The sequence below is a fragment of the Somniosus microcephalus genome, chromosome 7, assembly GCF_052327205.1.
Source record: "Somniosus microcephalus isolate GS21.2 chromosome 7, FLI_Smic_1.0, whole genome shotgun sequence".
In the NCBI taxonomy this organism is placed as follows: Eukaryota; Metazoa; Chordata; class Chondrichthyes; order Squaliformes; family Somniosidae; genus Somniosus; species Somniosus microcephalus.
The window spans coordinates 10,235,314-10,255,295 of NC_140993.1; the positions used below are offsets into that span (position 1 = coordinate 10,235,314).

At 47.6% G+C, this 19,982-nt stretch overlaps 1 protein-coding gene across 1 annotated transcript in view; it reads left to right on the top strand.

The window, feature by feature from the left end:
* The window catches only part of lama3 (laminin, alpha 3), a 340,063-nt gene that overhangs the window by 127,883 nt on the left and 192,198 nt on the right, over positions 1-19,982 (top strand). The window contains exons 20-27 of the mRNA XM_085993930.1: positions 1,098-1,150; positions 1,971-2,076; positions 4,992-5,091; positions 7,270-7,426; positions 11,020-11,111; positions 14,141-14,303; positions 14,471-14,577; positions 16,554-16,701. Of these exons, the coding sequence (XP_085850056.1) occupies positions 1,098-1,150; positions 1,971-2,076; positions 4,992-5,091; positions 7,270-7,426; positions 11,020-11,111; positions 14,141-14,303; positions 14,471-14,577; positions 16,554-16,701 (926 nt within the window). The remainder of the gene's footprint in view (positions 1-1,097; positions 1,151-1,970; positions 2,077-4,991; positions 5,092-7,269; positions 7,427-11,019; positions 11,112-14,140; positions 14,304-14,470; positions 14,578-16,553; positions 16,702-19,982) is intronic.

A 19,982-nucleotide genomic window follows, 5' to 3' on the forward strand; every position in this document is an offset into this window, starting at 1 on the left:
AGAAATTCCTCCTCCTATCTGCCCTTAACACAATCACTGTCCCATTCAATATTGGGGTAGTTAAAGTCTCCCATTATCACTACTCTATAGTTCAAGCACCTCTCAGTAATTGCCCTGAAAATCTGCTCCTCTCTTTCCCTCCCACTATTTGGTGGTCGATAAAATACACCAAGTAGCGCACTCGCTCCTCTATTGTTTCTTAACTCCAACCAAATAGATTCTGTCTTTGACCCCCTCAAGGACATTCTCTCTCTCTCTCTGGCACTGAGCAGAATCCAGATACTTTGCCACATGAACGGAGGAAAATCGGCGGAATGTGATTCAGACCCATCGCTAAAGTGATATGGAGACACCAAGAAAAGGAAGAGGATAAAAATAGCAATACTTTTTTTTAATAACTTTTCAGAAGAGCAAGGAAGTTATGTTAAACCTTTATAAATCACTGATTGGGCCCCAGCTGGAGTATTGTTTCCAATTCTGGGCACAGCATTTTAGGAAGGATATCAAGGCCTTGGAGAGGGTGCGGAAGAGATTCACTAAAATGGTACCAGGGATGAGGGACTACAGTTATGTGGAGAGACTGGAGAAGCTGTTCTCCTTGGAGCAAAGAAGGTTAAGGGGAGATTTAATAGAGGCGTTCAAAATCATGAAGGGTTTTGATAGAGTAGATGGGGAGAAACTGTTTCCACTGGCAGGAGGGTCGGTAACCAGAGGACACAGACTTAAGGTCATTGGCAAAAGAACCAGAGGGGGAGATGAGGAGAATTGTTTTTACGCAGCGAGTTGTTGTGATCTGGAACGCGCTGCCTGAAAGAGCGGTGGAAGCAGATTCAATAGTGACTTTCAAAAGGGAGTTGGATAAATACTGGAAAGGGAAAAATTTGCAGGGCTATGGGGGAAAGAGCGAGGGGGAGTGGGGCTAATTGGAGAGCTCGCTCAAAGAGCCGGCACAGGCACGATGGGCCAAATGGCCTTCTGTGCTGTATCATTCTATGAAGAGATCCTTTTACATCAATATGCTGCTGTCATTTCTAACTGAGAGTGAATGAAGATCTGAAATAAGCTCAACCCAGGTTCCTTTTTTTTCCATATTGCAGAATGTCGCTGTAGTGCAATCGGTACAATTAGCGGGATTGGAGAATGCAATCAGGTGAGCATACAATTCAATTCAATTCAATTTTATTTGTCATATAGGCAGCAGACGTGTGTACTGCACAATGAAATGTTGATTTTTACGAGTCCTCCCAACATTGGAATAAATATGGCATAACAATGATAAAAATACTAATAGAAATACTAATAGAAAGACAGTAATAATAAATAAAACAACAGTAATAAATAATAATAAATTAATCGTTCATGAGTCTTATGGCCTGGGGGTAGAAGCTGTTTCGAAACCTGTTGGTACGAGACCGTATGCTTCGGTATCTCTTACCGGACGGGAGCAGGGCGAAGAGGTTGTGGCTGGGGTGACTCGCGTCATTAATGATTCTCAGGGCCTTCCCCCGGCACCTCTCGGGGTAGATATCCTGCACAGCAGGTAGTTTAATTCCTATAGTGTGTTGTGCAGCTTTCACTACCATCTGTAGAGCCTTGAGGTCTGTGGCGGTGCAGTTGCCATACCAGGTAGTGATGCAGCCGGACAGGATACTCTCGATGGTGCACCGGTAGAAGTTGGTGAGAATCTGGGGGGCCATTCCAAATTTCTTCAGTCTCCTGAGGAAGAACAGGCGTTGGCATGCCTTCTTGGTTACAACGTCAATGTGATGAGACCACGTTAAGTCCTCCGTAATGAATACACCCAGGAATTTGAAGCTGCTGACCCTCTCCACCTCAGCCCCTTCGATGTAGATTGGGGTGTGTCCCTCCCCCTACAGGGGAAATTGCAGGATTAGCAAGACCATGAGCAGTAACAGTAGTTACACAGGAAGATTTTGTTTTGCGTTTAAACTGTGACCTTAATGTTTTAGGATGATGGCCATTGCTTCTGTAAGTCTAACGTATGCGGTGAGCTCTGTGATTGGTGTAAGGAAGGACATTATGCCTTAGAAGAGAAGAACTACTTTGGTTGTCAAGGTGAGCCAAAATATTAACAGTAAAGACTGGACCAACCTAAATATTTATTTTTGTGATATAATACGTGATGCCTTGCCATATTCATCCTCAAAATACGGGGTAACCCAGAACAAACTGAGAAGTCCCCCTGGAATTTCACGAGGGCTTGTTTATAGTCGGCATCATCTGAAAACAGAGCGTCAGTTTCCACATGTATGCCGACAACACCCAGCTCTACCTCACCACCACCTCTCTCGTCTCCGCCACGCTCTCTGAATTGTTACACGGCTTGTCCGACATCCAGTACTGGATGAGCAGAAATTTCCTCCCAACTAAGTACAGGAAACTTTGTGCTATCCGGCACCGACGGGACCGAGCTGTTGCCGTCCCATCAAAACTGCCGGACAAACCAGCGCTAATGTTGAAACATACGGAGATTTTGAGCTCCGTATCTGGCAACAAACCCTGTTGCTTAGCAACAGCTTCTAAACAGTCGGCCGTACCTTGCAAGCATCTCTGTAGCTTAGCAACAGCTTCAGCGAGACCTTGCAGAGCCTGACTGGTGAAAAAAAAGCAACAAAAAGAAAAAAAAACTAACGAAACGGCTCCTGATTTTTGCCGGTGGCTCAAGCATTCCGGACAGTTAACCTCCGGATAAACCAAAGTTTCCTATATTGGGAAGACCGAAGCCGTTGTCTTCAGTCCCCGCCATGAACTCCGTTCCCTAGCCACCGACTCCATCCCTCTCCCTGGCAACTGTCTAAGGCTGAACCACACTGTTCGCAAACCTTGATGTCATACTTGATCCCCAGATGAGCTTCTGACCTCATCTATTCCATCACCAAGGCCGCCTACTTCCACCTCCGTAACATCGCCCGACTCCGCCCCTGCCTCAGCTCATCTGCTGCTGAAACCCTCATCCATGCCTTTGTTACCTCCAGACTCGACTATGCCAACGCTCTCTTGGCCAGCCTCCCATCTACCAATTCTGCTCTCCTCCAATTCAGGCTTCTTGCGCATTCCTGATTTTAATCGCTCCACCATTGGCGGCCGTGCCTTCAGCTGCCTGGGCCCTGAGCTCTGGAATTCCCTCCCTAAACCTCTCCGCCTCTCTACCTCTCTCCTCCTTTAAGACACTCCTTAGAACCTACTTTTGTCCAAGCTTTTGGTCACCTGTCCTAATATCTCCTTGTGTTGCTTGGTGTCCAACTTTGTTTGATAAAACTCTTGGGAAGCGCCTTGGGCTGTTTTACTATGTTAAAGGTGCTATGTCTTTAAAATTGCTCGGCCATTATGGCAAACTCCTGCTCTAACTCCAGTTGATGTCTGGAAGACCAACAGCAAACTCTACTGAGACCCGGAAACACTGATGGCTGGAGTTTCAACTCACCCCTGTAAAGGACAGAATACACACAGCTCTCTGCCGGTCCCATGCAGCCCAGGTCCGGCTTTTCCTAATAGGCTGCGCAGCCCGTTAAAGGGGCCGTGCACCCAAAAAAAAATTACAGGGAACATTGTCCATCAGCCCCATACCTGGGCACGTTCTGTCTCTCTTTATCTTGCACGCTCTCCTGAACTCACTGTTCCTCCGATTCCACTACCCCACCATTGAGAGCCTGTCTTCAGGTGCACAGGCTCACGCTCTGGAATTCTTTCCATAAACCCTCTCTGTCTCTTCAGCTCCTTCTCCCCCTCCTTTAAAACTCTTCATAAAGCCCACTCCTTATCACTCCGACATTGGCTCAGCATCTATTTTTTAAGATTACCTATGAAGCGGCTTGGGATATTTTTCTACGTTAAAGGCACCATACAAATGAAAGTTATTATTGTAACTGCAAGAGCACGGCAGCAACTGGGGACTCTGCGATGGTTGGCTCACCTCTTGACCCCTCAAGACTAATCCCTCGTCAGGAGTGTGATGGAATACTCACCATTCACCTGGTTGGGGGCAACCACAACAACACTGAAGAATCTTGATGCCACCCAAGACAGAGCAGTTTGCTTGATTGGCGCCCCTGCCATTGGGCTCGATATCCAACACTTCCATCACCTGTGCGATGAGGCTGCAGTGTGTACTATCTACAGGAGCCACAGCAGCAACTCACCGAGCTTACTTCGATAGCACCTCCCTCCCCTGCGACCTCTGCCACTAAGAGCAGCAGTATCATGGGGAATACCATCAGCTCCAGGTTCCCCTCCAAGTCACACACCATCCTGACTTGGGCAGATATCGCCGTTCCTTCAATGTCACTGAGTCAATATCCTGGAATTCCCTACCTAACACCATTTTGTGGGAGCACCTTCACCACAAGGGTTGCGGCAGTTCAAGGAGAACGTCCGCCACCACTTCCACAGGGCAACTGGGATGGGCAACAAATATGCTCTTGCCAGTGTCAGCCATGGCTCAGTTGGTAGCCTTTGAGTCAGAGATCATGGGTTCAAGCCCCACTCCAGAACAAAATGGAGGCTGACATTCCAGTGCAGTACTGAGGGAGTGCTGCACTGCCTGAGGTGCCGTCTTTCGGATGAGACGTTAAACCGAGGCGCCATCTGCCCTCTCAGGTGGACATAAAAGATCCCGCGGCACTATTGCAAATAAGGGATGGGGAATTTTCCTGGCCAATGTTTATCCCTCAACCAACATCATTAAAAAACAGATTATCTGGTCATTATCTCATTGCTGTTTGTGGGATCTTGCTGTGTTAGAGAATTAACAAGTTTTTAAGCAAGTGCTGTTACATCTAATGAAATGTCATCTCTGTTTTCTCTCCACAGATGCTGCCTGACCTGCTGAGTGTTTCCAGCATTTTCTGTTTATGTTTTAGATTTCCAGCATCCGCAGCATTTTGCTTTTGTTAAAAAAAATACTGGGATTGCAGTATTTGAAGATGCTTCAAATGATAACTTCTTACTCTTTCCTCTCATTCTACTGACAGGCTGCCAGTGTGACATCGGCGGCTCTGCTAATCTGACCTGCAGTGTGTCGTCAGGGACCTGCCATTGTAGACCAAATGTAGAGGGACGCACTTGCAACCAGTAAGAAACCAATCCATTGTTCTCTGTACTTAATATGTGTGTGGGGCTTGAAAACCCGGAATAAAACATCTAAAATTCAAGTCATTTTTTTTGTTGTGCCCCTTCGCTTTTTCAGTCCCCCTCTGTGAGACTCAACTCCCATTACTGTTAGAAATAAGGAATAGTTTAAAAGAAAGATATAACAGAGCCTCCCATCTTCTACCCTCCATAAACTTGAGGTCATCCAAAACTCATGTCCTAACTCGCGCCAAGCCCCGTTCACCCATCACCCCTGTGCTCGCTGACCTACATTGGCTCCCGGTTAAGCAACGCCTTGATTTTAAAATTCTCATCCTTGTTTTCAAATCTCTCCATGGCCTCGTCTCCTTCCTATCTCTGTAACCTCCTCCTGCCCTACAACCCTCCAAGAACATAAGAAATAGGAGCAGGAGTAGGCCATTTGGCCCTTTGAGCCATCAAGATATCTGCACGCCCCCAATTCTGGCCTCTTGCGCATCCCCGATTTACTTCACTCCGTCATTGGTGGCCGTGCCTTCAGCTGCCAAGGCCCTAAGCTCTGGAATTCCCTCCCTAAACCTTTCCGTTTCTCCATCTCTCTTTCCTCCTTTAAAACGCTCCTTAAAACTTACCTGATCTGCTCTTATATCTCCTTATGTGGCTCGGTGTCAAATTTTGTTTGATAACGCTCCTGTGTAGCACCTTGGGACGTTTTACCACCTTAAAGGTGTTATATAAATACAAGTTGTTGTTATTTTTGTTACCTATCATCAACCGCCAAATATATAAATCATGAGCTTCTACAGGGGATTTTCTGAGTGAATGCTGGTAGCCCTGAGCCTCACCTAATCGATGACACGCTGCTTGTAATTTTCCAACATGTGCTTAGTGGCAGGTGAGGTTTCCTCATTATATTAGAAAATTACTAACCATTATCCATTTGAATTAACACCAATTTCCAAGTTGCCAGTTACAGGGTCTTATGCACAGAGCAGTCCCGTGTAATAAAGTTTTAAGTAGGTTCACGGACACCCAGGCCACCTGCCTTTTCTGCGGTCTGGAGGAGTCTGTGTTCCATGTATCTGTGGAGTGTGAGAGGTTGCAGCCCCTCTTCCACTATTTGAAGGGGCTGCTCCTCGATTTTTGGCTGCACTTCAGTTCCCACGCTCCTGATCTTTGGTCACCTGGTGCGAAGGGGAGCGGGCTGATCGGGCGACCTCATCGTGGGACTGCTCCTGGGCCTGGGCCTGGCCAAAGTGGCCATCAGCTGGTCCAGGCAGCGGGCGGTCGAGGGGGTTGTTCGGCCTGACTGCCTGCCTCTCTTCTGTGGCCACGTTCGCGCCCGAGGTGACCCTGGAGATGGAGCACGCGGTATCCGCCCGTACGCTCGAAGTCTTCCGCGACTGGTGGGCACCGCAGGGACTGGAGTGCATCATCACCACCGGCAATGGAATTTTAATTTAATTGATCAAGTATCCTTTAATGTTTTAAATTACAGTTTATTTGTTTACTGCATCGCCAAAAGAGTACAGGGTCTTACGCACTCTGTTTATTTCGGGCAGGAACAGCTGTGCTTACTCACGAGTCTGCATCTCTGAATGTTAAAATAAAATTGCATCCCCATATTGTAGCAGTAATACTAATTAAGCAGCTTTGTCAGCAAAGAAATCCTCCCCAGTGTGTGCAACAGCTGTGCCCAATAGCAATACACTCAGTGCAAGCTAATAGAGAATCCAATTCATTAAAATTTGATGTTTTAAAAGTGGCACCTGAAGAGAGGCATTGACAACTGTGGATGTATTTAATCACACATTTATAGAGGCCCTCTCGGGTGATTGTTAAAGATCCCATGGCACTGGCTAAAGAAGAGCAGGGGAGTTCTCCCTGGTGCCCTGGTCAACATTTATCCCTCAACCAACATCACTAAAACAGATGATCTGGTCATTATCACATTGCTGTTTGTGAGAGCTTGCTGTGCACAAATTGGCTGCCGCGTTTCCTACATTACAACAGTGACTACACTCCATTAGGCCGTAAAGCGCTTTGGGACATCCTCTGGTCGTGAAAGGCACTATAGAAATGCAAGTCTTTCTTTATGGAGAAATACTATTAAATAAATTGTAACTTCTGCATGACGATGTCATTTGCACCGAGTCTAAACTATCTAACCTGTATTTGAAGGCCACGGAGGGACCACTATTTCCCAGATCTTCACCATTTGAAGTATGAGATTGAAGATGGCACCACACCCAATGGAAGAGCCGTTCGCTTTGGTTTTGATCCACAGGAGTTCCTGAACTTCAGCTGGAGGGGCTACGCTCAACTGTCAACAGTGCAAGTATGTGATCAAAGGGTCTGGGGAGAGGGAGGAGGGTCCGGGGAGAGAAGGGTCCGGGGGGAGGAGGGTCCGGGGAGAGGGAGGAGGGTCCGGGGAGAGGAGGGTCCGGGGAGAGGAGGGTCCGGGGGAGAGGAGGGTCCGGGGAGAGGAGGGTCTGGGGAGAGGGGGAGGGTCCGGGGAGAGGGAGGAGGGTCCAGGGAGAGGAGGGTCCGGGGAGAGGAGGGTCCGGGGAGAGGGGGAGGGTCCGGGGAGAGGGAGGAGGGTCCAGGGAGAGGAGGGTCCGGGGAGAGGGAGGAGGGTCCGGGGAGAGGAGGGTCCGGGGAGAGTGAGGAGGGTCCGGGGAGAGGAGGGACTGGGGAGAGGGGGGTCCGGGGAGAGGGGGGTCCGGGGAGAGGGGGGTCCGGGGGGAGGAGGGGCCGGGGGGAGGAGGGGCCGGGGGGAGGAGGGTCCAGGGAGAGGAGGGTCCGGGGGATGGAGGGTCCGGGGGGAGGGGGGTCCGGAGGGAGGGGGGTCCGGGGAGAGGAGGGTCCGGGGAGAGGGAGGAGGGTCCGGGGAGAGACGGGGGTCCGGGGAGAGGGAGGAGGGTCCGGGGAGAGGAGGGTCCGGGGAGAGGGAGGAGGGTCCGGGGAGAGGAGGGTCCGGGGGGAGGAGGGTCCGGGGAGAGGGAGGAGGGTCCGGGGAGAGGGGGGTCCGGGGGAGAAGGGGGTCTGGGGAGAGGAGGGTCCGGGGGGAGGAGGGTCCGGGGGAGAGGGGGGTCCGGGGGGAGGAGGGTCCGGGGAGAGGAGGGTCCGGGGAGAGGGAGGGTCCGGGGAGAGGAGGAGGGTCCGGGGGGAGGAGGGTCCGGGGAGAGGGAGGAGGGTCCGGGGAGAGGGGGGTCCGGGGGAGAAGGGGGTCCGGGGAGAGGAGGGTCCGGGGGGAGGAGGGTCTGGGGGAGAGGGGGGTCCGGGGGGAGGAGGGTCCGGGGAGAGGAGGGTCCGGGGAGAGGAGGGTCCGGGGAGAGGAGGAGGGTCCGGGGGATCGGAGGGTCCGGGGAGAGGGGGGTCCAGGGAGACGAGGGTCCGGGGAGAGGAGGAGGGTCCGGGAAGAGGAGGAGGGTCCGGGGAGAGGAGGAGGGTCCGGGGGAGAGGAGGAGGGTCCGGGGGAGAGGAGGGTCCGGGGAGAGGAGGGTCCGGGGGTCCGGGGAGAGGAGGGTCCGGGGAGAGGAGAGTCTGACTCAAATATGCTGTAAGGAGCTTCATCAACATGTTTACTTTGGCTAAATTTGTACGATGCAAACCTTTTGCCCATTTAAAGAGATTAAAAGAAAATATATACCAATAAGTTTGAAAAGATAATTAGAAACATATATATGTTTTCCTGCATTTAATAAATAAAAATTCTTGCAATTTTTAATGTTAGATGGCAATTGGATTCATTGAGAAAATAAGGTACTACAGTAGATGCTCGTGGGAGGGGGTTTGGGGTGTGTTTGCATGATTTACTGCTTGTGCCGAGCTTGTGCTCGATGGGAAGATTATTGACGGGGTAAGTGATTGCGTGGGCTTTATTTTCATGGCAGTTGCACAATTCAGGAAAATTAACTCAACTCAAATTTCTCTCCACGGATGTTGCCTGACCTGCTGAGTTTTTCCAGCATTTTCTGTTGTTATTCAGGAAAATTAAACCCCACTCAAAAATCATCAGTTTTTGTAGTAAAAGTAACCGGCCCAGCTTTCACGGAGCCAGGCAAAAGTTGAGCAGGTTGACATCCCAGTTATATCCCAGCGATTGAATTTGTTTTGATCACAACCTGAGTACAACATAAGGCGACACGAAAGCCACTTGTAAATCAGATGACAGTGTGACTCCCCATGCGTTGAGATACTGCCATGTTATGTGGATGTAGGGAGGATTGATTGTTCTTTTATGTTGGGTAAGTACAGATATTTTCCCCCTTCCCCAGGCGGGCGGTTTGTTTAGTTAATTATATAACGTTTTATGATTTCAGTTGCAGGAGTCCTTTGTTAAAATATTATGATTGTCTTCTAGTCACTTGGCTGTGTCGCTCTACTTGTTCTCAGATGCAGCAAGCAGCATTTCTGTTTATGCAGCTGACAGCCCATTGCTCTTTCTCTGCTCCTTCCATTTAAGCTTGGTTTTTCCTTCACGAGAGTACTTTTCCAATGTCACGCTCCCTCTCTAGTGTCCCGGGTGAACCATTGTCATTAGAGGAAAATTACTGCTGGCAAGTTACTCTTATGAATAGACATTATTGGGGGCGAATTTCCATGGGAGTTCTCCCAACTCCTTAACGCCATTTTCCTGAGCTTTTCGTGGCTCTTCCTCCAAAGTTATGGCATGCAAGCACCGGGACACAGGAACAGGAGTGGGCCATTCAGCCCCTCGAGCCTGTTCCGCCATTTAGATCATGGCTGATCTGTATCTTAACTCCATTTACCCGCCTTGGTTACGTAACCCTTAATACCCTTGCCTAACAAAAATCTATCAATCTCAGTTCTGAAATTTTCAATTGACAGGGCCGCGCACCCAAAAAAAATTAAGAGTGAACATTGGTTCTGCCCCTTTGTTCTGGACTCCCCCCACCAGAGGAAATAGTTTCTCTCTATCTACTCTATCAACTCCTTTAATCACCTTAAACACCTCGATTAGATCATCCCTTAATCTTCTATATTCAAGGGAATACAGGCCTAGTCTGTGCAATCTGTCCTCGTAATGTAACCCTTTTAGCCCAGAGGGCGAACCTTTACGGGACTTTGCCAGCATTATTTTGTGGGTCATATTCCATTCTTTCTAATGGTGGTTTAGTACTGGAATAACCTTTCTGTGATATTCTATATTAGATATTCGCAGTCAGTCTCCACGAGAATACAGTTGTGACCTGTATAAGTAATGTATGTTTGCAGGTAGTCCCCTGCTATATTATGAGAATTCAACTTTTCACACTATAAAGAGCTCGCCAATTGTAAGTTATCGTACAACAAACTTGGTGTAATCCTCTGCAATATTGTAATTTAGGTTTTGAATTGAGCTTGTTATGTATTTTTAAAATCTTTTTGGTTAGATAACTCTGCTGCTGACTCGCTCAGGTTTGGGGTTAACAGATCAGACAACGCTATTGCTTGCTTTGTGGTGTGCCAGTGCTAGTTAGGGTGATTCTTCTGCTGTTGGTGGAGTTCAGGTTTTCCCTTATTCTCCTTTGAATGCTTTTTTCTTCCCAGCCAGAGGTGGTCATGTCTATCACTGTGACTTCTCCTAATCTGTTTCGCATAATCTTCCGTTACAAGAACCGTACCCCAAAGCCTGTTAGAGGAAGGATCTCAATCACTGAGGAAGTAAATGTTGATTCTTGCTGTGACTGTAAGTGGCTTTCATTTCTGCACCTAGTTTGTCCACCATCTTTCCCTACTCTTAACATAACCAACTTCCGACCCTTATTTATCTGTACGAGGTGATTCCCTTTGACTTTGAAGGATCTCCCTATAACTGGCTGGTCTTTATTCTGCATGAGCTCCCTCGACTAGCACTAGCACTGCTGCTAACTCTGCTTCTAGATCACCCCACCAGTCATGTGTTAATTAACTTCACTTTTACAGAATAACGTGAGGGTAAGAGTGCATGTGGAGAATAGAAACCTCAATTTGTTCCGCATCGCCTTGAGATATATTAACCCGGGATTCACTACTGTGTACGGCCATGTAGCAGTTTATCAAGCTCAACAAAGCACAGGTAAGACTGAGCAATGTTGAGGGTTCAAAAACTCACCAGCCAGATTGATTGCCATTTTACGGTAAGTAATGAAAGTATTTTTAAAATCCTTTTGGGTTTTGCCTAATACACCGAGTGCTGCATTTGCATGGGTAACATGGGTCGCCAACTCTGTTTAGACATATTCCTGGAGGTTTCGTCACATGACCTTCCGCTTCCAACCGCCCCGCCCCCGCCCCTGCCCCACGCTCCCGCCATTGGTCGCCTCACACATCAATCTCGTGGCGCCCCGTCTTCCCAGAGCCAACTGGGAAGCAGACAGACTCTTCATTACTCGATTGAATGATTCTTGACTGTCAGTCAAACAGCCTTTTCTCCCATCTCCAATATTTTTATAACTAATAAACAAAAGTGTTGAAAGAAATTTCTTTAAAAAAAGCACAAACTCTCTCGGTCTTTCACTCTCGGTCTCTCTCTCGGTCTCGGTCTCTCTCTCTCTCTGTCACTCTCGGTCTCGGTCTCTCTCTCACTCGGTCTCAGTCTCTCTCGCTCTCTCTCTCTCAGTCTCTCACTCTCGGTCTTTCTCTCACTCTCGGTCTCGGTCTTGGTCTCTCTCTCACTCTCGGTGTCTCTCTCTCAGTCTCTCTCGCTCTCTCTGTCTCTCTCTCTCAGTCTCTCTCGCTCTCTCTCTGGCTCTCTCTCTCTCTCTGGCTCTCTCTCTCTCTCGCTCTCTCTCTGGCTCTCTCTGTCTCTCTCTCGCTGTCTCTCTCTGGCTCTCTCTCTCACTGGCTCTCTCTCTCTCTCTCGCTCTCTCTCTCACTCTCTCTGGCTCTCTCTCTCTGTCCCTCTCTCTCTCTCTCTCTCTCTCTCTCTCTCTCTCTCTCTCTCTGGCTCTCTCTGTCTCTGTCTCTGACTCTCTCTCTCCCTCTCGCTCTCTCTCTCTCTGTCTCATCTCACGGTCTAAACAAAGTGGCAGTGTCCCGGAGATTCGTCTTTAATTCCTGGCGACTCCAGGACAATCCTGGAGGGTTGGCAACGCCAGTAACATAACCTGTGGTGACTTGAGCCCCTGCCTTGGAGTGGCTGCAGTTGTACATGAGCAGTAACAGTACACGCAGCGTCCAACCTCAGCTAACAACCTTATTGACTCGGAATTTTCTCGATAGCACTATTACATCAAAATTTACATTGATCTTTGCTGACAGGAATTTCCACCTAAATTTCCTGCAGAGCTCGTTTGCCTTTGCTGCAACATTAAAGCCAGTGTAAAACAAGTGTAAATTCTGCAGTATTATCTTGCATTCTGATTCCTATTTTCTAATTGGCTGGGACAGAGGTTTAAATTAATGGTTGGTTTTTGTCATGCCCCAATAAAGTTGATCAAAACCTGTATGCTAACATTTTTTTTACTTTTTAAAAATGTATTCATTCCTGGGATGTGGGCGTCGCTGGCAAGGCCAGCATTTATTGCCCATCCCTAATTGCCCCTTGAGAAGGTGGTGGTGAGCCGCCTTCTTGAACCGTTGCAGTCCGTGTGGTGAAGGTACTCCCACAGTGCTGTTAGGGAGGGAGTTCCAGGATTTTGACCCAGCGACGATGAAGGAACGGTCGATATATGTCCAAGTCAGGACGGTGTGTGACTTGGAGGGGAACTTGGAGGTGGTGGTGTTCCCATGCCCTTTGAGGTGGTAGAGGTCGCGGGTTTGGAAGTATTGTATGATATTGAAAATGTTGTATATTTCTTTAAATAATCATACTTGCAAATAGATTAAACTTTGTTCTTCACTGTGTTAGTCTCTGATAAGTGTAACTAATTCAGGAAGCCCCAGTATAAATTTTTCGAACACCAGATTTGAGTAGTAGCTGGATTACGTGGTTTCGCACAACTACCGTTGCAATTCTGTAGCTGAATTGGGCCATAATGTATTTATTTATTTTGATATATGCCTACCCAGTGCATCAATCACTATTTCAGCAAATCACACAATCACAGAGCAGTATGGGATTCTCAGAACTCTGCAGTTGTGCTTCAGTTATTTACAAAATGAAGTGATGCATTTTGGAAAGAAAAATGAAGTGAGGCAATATAAATTAAATGGTGACGTTTACAAGCAGGAACAGAGAGACCTGCGGGTTCACATACACAAATCTTGGAAGGTGGCAGGACAAGTTGACAAGGCTGTTAATAAAACATACGGGATCCTTGGCTTTATTAATCGAGGCATCGAGTACAAAAGCACAAAGTTAGGCTAAACCTTTATAAATCACTGGTGTGGCCCCAGCTGGAGTATTGTGCCCAATTCTGGGCACCGCACTTTAGGAAGGATGTCAGGGCCTTGGAGAGGGTGCAGAGGAGATTTACTAGAATGGTTCCAGGGATGAGGGACTTCAGTTATGTAGAGAGACTGGAGAAGCTGGGGTTGTTCTCCTTAGAACAAAGAAGGTTACGGGGCGATTTAATAGAGGTGTTCAAAATTATGAGGGGCTTTGACAGAGTAGATAGACAGAAACTGTTTCCAGTGGCAGGAGGGTCGATAACCAGAGGACACAGATTTAAGATAATTGGCAAAAGAACTAGAGGCGGCATGAGGAGAAAGATTTTTACACAGCGAGTTGTTATGACCTCCAATGCGCTGCCTGAAAGGGCGGTGGAAGCAGATTCAGTAGTTACTTACAAAAGGGAATTGGATAAATACTTGAAAAGGAAACATTTTCAGGGCTATGGGGAAAGAGCAGGGGGGAGTGGGACTAATTGGAGAGCTCTTTCAAAGAGCCGGCACAGGCACAATGGGTCGAATGGCCTCCTTCTGTGCTGTATGGTACTATTCCTACATTTTGTTTACTGAAAGAAAATAAAAAATATTTTAAATTATATGAAATGTTTTATATAAAGCCCTATAAAATTAATATGTAAATATGTTTCACTGCTCAAATACTTCAGCTCTAATTCTGCGTCCGTGTCAGTTTTGACTGCACCTGTCTGCAGTCCAGAATGTACGAGTGATCCAGTCTTTTCACCTTCTTCCTAGTGTCGCCCCAGGCAAAAGAGATTATCTTTGCTCGTAGTAAAGAGCCGTCTTCTGTTACGGTCTCAATGAGTAACTATGGAGACCCTTTCCCCCTCACACCCGGGACTTGGACTATCAACATTGAGGCAGAAGGCGTGCTCTTGGTGAGAAAAAGGCTACGATATATTATATTATTGCATGATAAAACTCTTGTCTGTAACTTTTAAAAATCGATTGATATTTGGTTGGGATGAAAGTTAGCTTTCTAGTCAGGCTCAGTCTTCCAGTTGATTGTCTAATCCATCAATGTATTTTTCAATCTGCACACTAGGATTATCTGATCCTGCTGCCCAGTGATTATTACGAAGCTCCGATTCTGCAGTTACAAGTGACCAATCCCTGCACTTATGCAGCCAATCCAGAACAATCGGGGAAAAAGTAAGCAAAACACAGCTACAAAAGTTCTATAGATTTCAGAGGTGAAGTTGTAGAGAACAGCACATGGTTGGGAGTGAAATCCTAACTTTTTTTGTTTTGTGAATCTTTATGGTTCAGGAGCACTGAAGTCACAAGTGACCAATCGGATTCTTTCTCCACCCCCGCCCGAGTAAAGTAAAAGTCAGAATAACCCTCTGCTCGCTGGCCCAAATTGGCTCCCGGTCCAGCAACACTTCGATTTTAAAATTCACACCCTTCCATGGCCTCGCCCCTCCCGATCTCTCTAACCTCCTACAACCCTCTGAGATCTCTGCGCTCCTCCAATTCCAGCCTCTTGCACAGCCACAATTTTAATCGTTCTACGATTGGTGTCCGTGCCTTCAGCTGCCTGGGCCCTAAGCTCTGGAATTCCCTCCCTAAGCCTCTCCGCCTCTCTCTCCTCCTTTAAGACGCTCCTTAAAACCGACCTCTTTGACCAAGCTTTTGGTCACCTGCCCTAATATCTCCTTATGTGGCTCGATGTCAAATTTTGTTTGATAATCGCTCCTGTGAAGCGCCCTGGGATGTTTTACTGCATTAAAGGCGCTGTATAAATACAAGTTGTTGTTGTTGTTCCTTAACTATATTATTGTGTGTTGATTAAATACTTGTTTTTTGCATTTTCATTATTTTTGATTTAAAACAAGATGCAAATGATTTCTAAATGTTTATGAATTTGATCTTGAATTCAGGATTCCAGGAGTTTGCCCACAGCTGACAGTGGACTATATGGTCTGTAGCTAGCCAGTCTAGCCTTCACTCTCTTCTTCAACAAGATTGTTACATCAGTTACATCCAGTCCTACAGCGTAATTTTCATATATCAGGAGGATGGAAATATTATGGCCAGGGCCTCGCCTATCTCCGCTCTGTCTTCATTCAACAGCCTAGGTTTCATAACATCAGTAACTTATCCGCCTTAAGTTCTGCTGATATTTTCAGATTCTTGTTCTAAATTTAGCTGCAGAATTATGAAGGGTTTTGAGGAGAGTAACTAAGGAGAAACTGTTTCCACTGGCAGGAGGGTCGGTAACCAGAGGACACAGGTTTAAGATAATTGGCAAAAAATCCAGAGGGGTGATGAGGAGACATGTTTTCACACAGCGAGTTGTTGTGATCTGGAACGCGAAGCAGATTCAATAATAACTTTCAAAAGGGAATTGGATAAATACTTCAAGGGGAAGAATTTGCAGGGCTGTGGGGAAAGGGCAGGGGAGAGTGGGACTAATTGGAGAGCTCTTTCAAAGAGCCAGCACAGGCAGGATGGGCCGAATGGTCTCCTCCTGTGCTGTATGATTCTATGATATCTAACAATTGTTCCACATTCTCCTGTGGTACATCTTCATTCTCATTGCCACCATTATAGAATTCACAGCACAAACAGGCCATGCGGCTCAACTGGTCTATGCCAGTGTTTATGCTCCACTACCCCCTCTTTCATTATGACTTTGGCAGAATCTTCTTCCTTGGTGAAGACAGATGCAAAGTACTCATTTAGTACCTCAGCCATGCCCTCTGCCTCCATGCGTAGGTCTCCTTTTTGGTCCCTAATCGGCCCCGCCCCTCCTCTTACTACCCGTTTACTATTTATATGCCTATAGAAGTCATATTTATGGCCCCTAGTTTTGGATTCCCCCAGAAGTGGAAACATCCGCCTTTCATAATTTGAAGGACCTCTATCAGGTCGTCCCTCAACCTTCTCTTTTCCAGAGAAAAGAGCCCCAGCCTGTTCAATCTTTCTTGATTGTTATAATCTCTCACTTCTGGTATCATCCTTGTAAATCTTCTTTGCACCATCTCCAGTGCCTCTATATCCTTTTTGTAATATGGAGACCAGTATTGTATACAGATCTCTGAGTGTGGTCTAACCATGGTTCAATACAAGTTTAACATAACTTCTGCCATTCAGTTAATTTAACTCTAAATTTCCCTCAACAGCTGCCTGTTGTACAAGTACCTGCCTTTGGACAACTTCCCATCTGCTGGAGCCGATGACGGCATGTACAGTATTGATGGCAAACAGCAACCTTCAATTCAAATACTGACATCTTACAACACAAAGATGGCCGATCTCACTGGCAGACAGGTACAAATGAATATCTATCAAACTTTATATTAATTCCACGAGGCTGTTATCGTTTTAAACCAGGGACTTGGAAATTAGTAAATGTATTTTGCTAATTCCATAATAATACCACACCAAGCCACTGAATACTGTTTATATATTACAATAAATAATACAAGAGCCTGGGAATTCCACACGGCGAGTTTTGCCCACAGGTGCTCTATTCTTAGAGGTGAGTCCAGAGGAATTTCATGGATCATTTCATGGGAGATCGATTGGCGGCATCTCCAGCGGGAATCCCGTGTTAAAGGGGAGTAATGTGGTGGCGGGTGCTTGGAAATTAAAGTGTAGCCTTTAAAATAGCCAAGTCTGGCTGCAAGTAATAGCAGCTGCGGGCTGTGGGAATAGCAGGTAATCTGGCTCGGGGAATTCACTGTCCAATAACTGCATTGGATGGCTCATGTATCCGTTCGACCCACTTTTCAAAAAATGTCTTCCGCTTGAGCAGCTGGCACAGACAGCCGAAAGAGGGACAAGTGCAATGCAAGGGGAACAAGAGCGTGTGGGTGAGGATGTAGTGTTACACGATTCACGAGCACAAGGGAGCCAGTGCTGTGGGGAGTGGGTGAGGACGCAACAACTTTCCGGGGGATGCCAAGAGAAAGAAAGAAAGAACTTGGATTTACACAGCGCCTTTCGCAACCGCAGGACGTCCCAAAGTGCTTTACACCCAATGAAGTACTCTTTGAAGTGCAGTCACTGTTGTAATGTAGGAAACGCAGCAGCCAATTTGCGCACAGCAAGCTCCCACAAACAGCAATGTGATACTGGCTGGATCATCTGTTTTAGTGATGTTGGTTGAGGGATAAATATTGGCCCCAGGACACCGGGGAGAGCTCCCCTGCTCTTCTTTGAAATAGTGTCATGGGCTCTTTTACATCCACCTGAGAGAGCAGACGGGGTCTCGGTATAACGTCTCATCCGAAAGAAGAACGCTGCCCATAGCTTCTGAGTTGTGGGGCCCAGAGTTCATGGGTATGCCCTGAAAAGTAAGATTTGCAAGGAACATCACATTTGTGTGCAGTCACTAAGCTGACAGTGTGGCAACTATCATATGAGGGGATTTGATAGAGTGCATAAGGAGAAACTGTTTCCACTGGCAGGAGAGTCAGTAACCAGAGGACACAGATTTAAAATAATTGGCAAAAGAACCAGAGACAACATGAGAATTTTATTTTTACCCAGTGAGTTGTTGTGATCTGAAAGGCGCTGTCTGAAAGGGCGTTGGAAGCAGATTCAACAGTAACTTTCAAAAGGGAATTGGATAAATACTTGAAAAGGAAAGATTTGCAGAGCTATGGGGAAAGAGCAAGGGAGTGAGACTGGATGGGATGCATCCTAGGATGCTGAGGAAGGTTAAAGAGGAAATCGCGGAGGTACAGGAAACTTTGTGCTATCCGGCACCGACGGGACCGAGCTGTTGCCGTTCCCTCAAAACTGCCGGACAAACCAGCGCTAATGTTGAAGCATACGGAGCTTTTCATCTCCGTATCTGACAACAAACACTGTTGCTTAGCAACAGCTTCTAAACAGTCGGCCCGTACCTTGGAAGCGTCTCTCTGAAGCTGTTGCTAAGCTACAGAGACTTTGCAGAGCCTGACTGTTGAAAAAAAAGCCACGAGAAGAAAAAAAGCCACGAAAAGAAAAAAAACCTAACAAAACGGCTCCTGATTTTTGCCGGTGGCTCGAGCTTGCCGGACATTTAGCCTCCGGATAACACAAAGTTTCCTGTACTTGTCATAATCTTCCAATCCTCCTTAGATACAGAAGTGGTGCCAGAGGACTGGAGAATTGCAAATGTTACACCCTTCTTCAAAAAAGGGTGTAGGATAAACCCAGCAACTACAGGCCAGTCAGTTTAACCTCGGTAGTGGGGAAGCTTTTGGAAATGATAATCAGGGACAAAGTTAACAGTCACTTGGACAAGTGTGGATTAATTAAGGAAAGCCAGCACGGATTTGCTAAAGACAAATCGTGTTTAACTAACTTGATCGAATTTTTTGATGATGTAACAGACAGGGTTGATGAGGGCAATGCAGTTGACATGGTGTACATGGACTTCCAAAAGGCAAAGTGCCACATAATAGGCTTGCCAGCAAAGTTGAAGCCCATGGAATAAAAGGGACAGTGGCAGCATGGATACGAAATTGGCTGAGTGACAGGAAACAGAGAGTAGTGGTGAACGGTTGTTTTTAGGACTGGATGAAGGTACACAGTGGTGTTCCCCAGGGGTCGGTTCTAGGACCACTGCTTTTCTTGATATATATTAATGACTTGGGCTTGGGTGTACAGAGCACAATTTCAAAATTTGCAGATGAGACAAAACTATAGTGAACAGTGAGGAGGAGAGTGATAGACTTCAAGAAGACATAGACAGGCTGGTGAAATGGGCGGACACGTGGCAGATGAAATTTAACGCAGAAAAGTGCGAAGTGATACATTATGGTAGGAAGAACCAGGAGAGGTAATATAAACTAAAGGGTACAATTCTAACGGGGGTGCATGAACAGAGACCTGGGGGTATATGTGCACAAATCGTTGAAGGTGGCAGGGCAGGTTGAAAAAATGGTTCAAAAAGTATATGGGATAGTAGACTTCATGAATAGAGGCATAGGGGGAAAAATTGCGTCGCGCCCCCTTTGGGGGGTAACTTCGCCGAGGCACTACTTTTAGCACCCGGAAAAAATTACCACCCCCGCCGAAATTCATCGGTATCGCCCCAAGTGGGAAGCAGGGCGCTACTGGAATCGCCCCACCTCCCTCTTGGGGTGGCGCTGCGAGGGAACATCGCGGCGCTACGCGCTGCGGCACGTCACGCTGCGGCACGTCGCGCCACGGTACTGCAGGCCTTCCTCCCCTTCTTAAAGGGGAGGGGCCTAGCGCAGCGCATCCCAGGGTCCAGCTGGGCCACCAGGGATCGGAGTGCCGGCAAAAGAGCCCCACAGGAGTGCCGGGCTCACGGAGCGCAGCCGGCACTCCGCGGGGGGGGGGGGGGCTGCTGAGGAGGCCGGGGACGGCAACGGGGGCAGGTGCTGGCAGGGCCAAAAATGGCCGCTCGGCACCTTGCCTTTAATTAGCGCCGCCTCAGCCGCAGGTAGGCCCCCCGACCCCATCAGACATAGCGTTCGGCGATAAGTCAGGGGGCGATACCGAAGATCGCGGCCGGGGCGCGAGCGGGGCGCTGCACACGGCGACGGCGTCATCGCCAGTGGCGCAGTGCCATGGGGCGCTAATGGTTACCG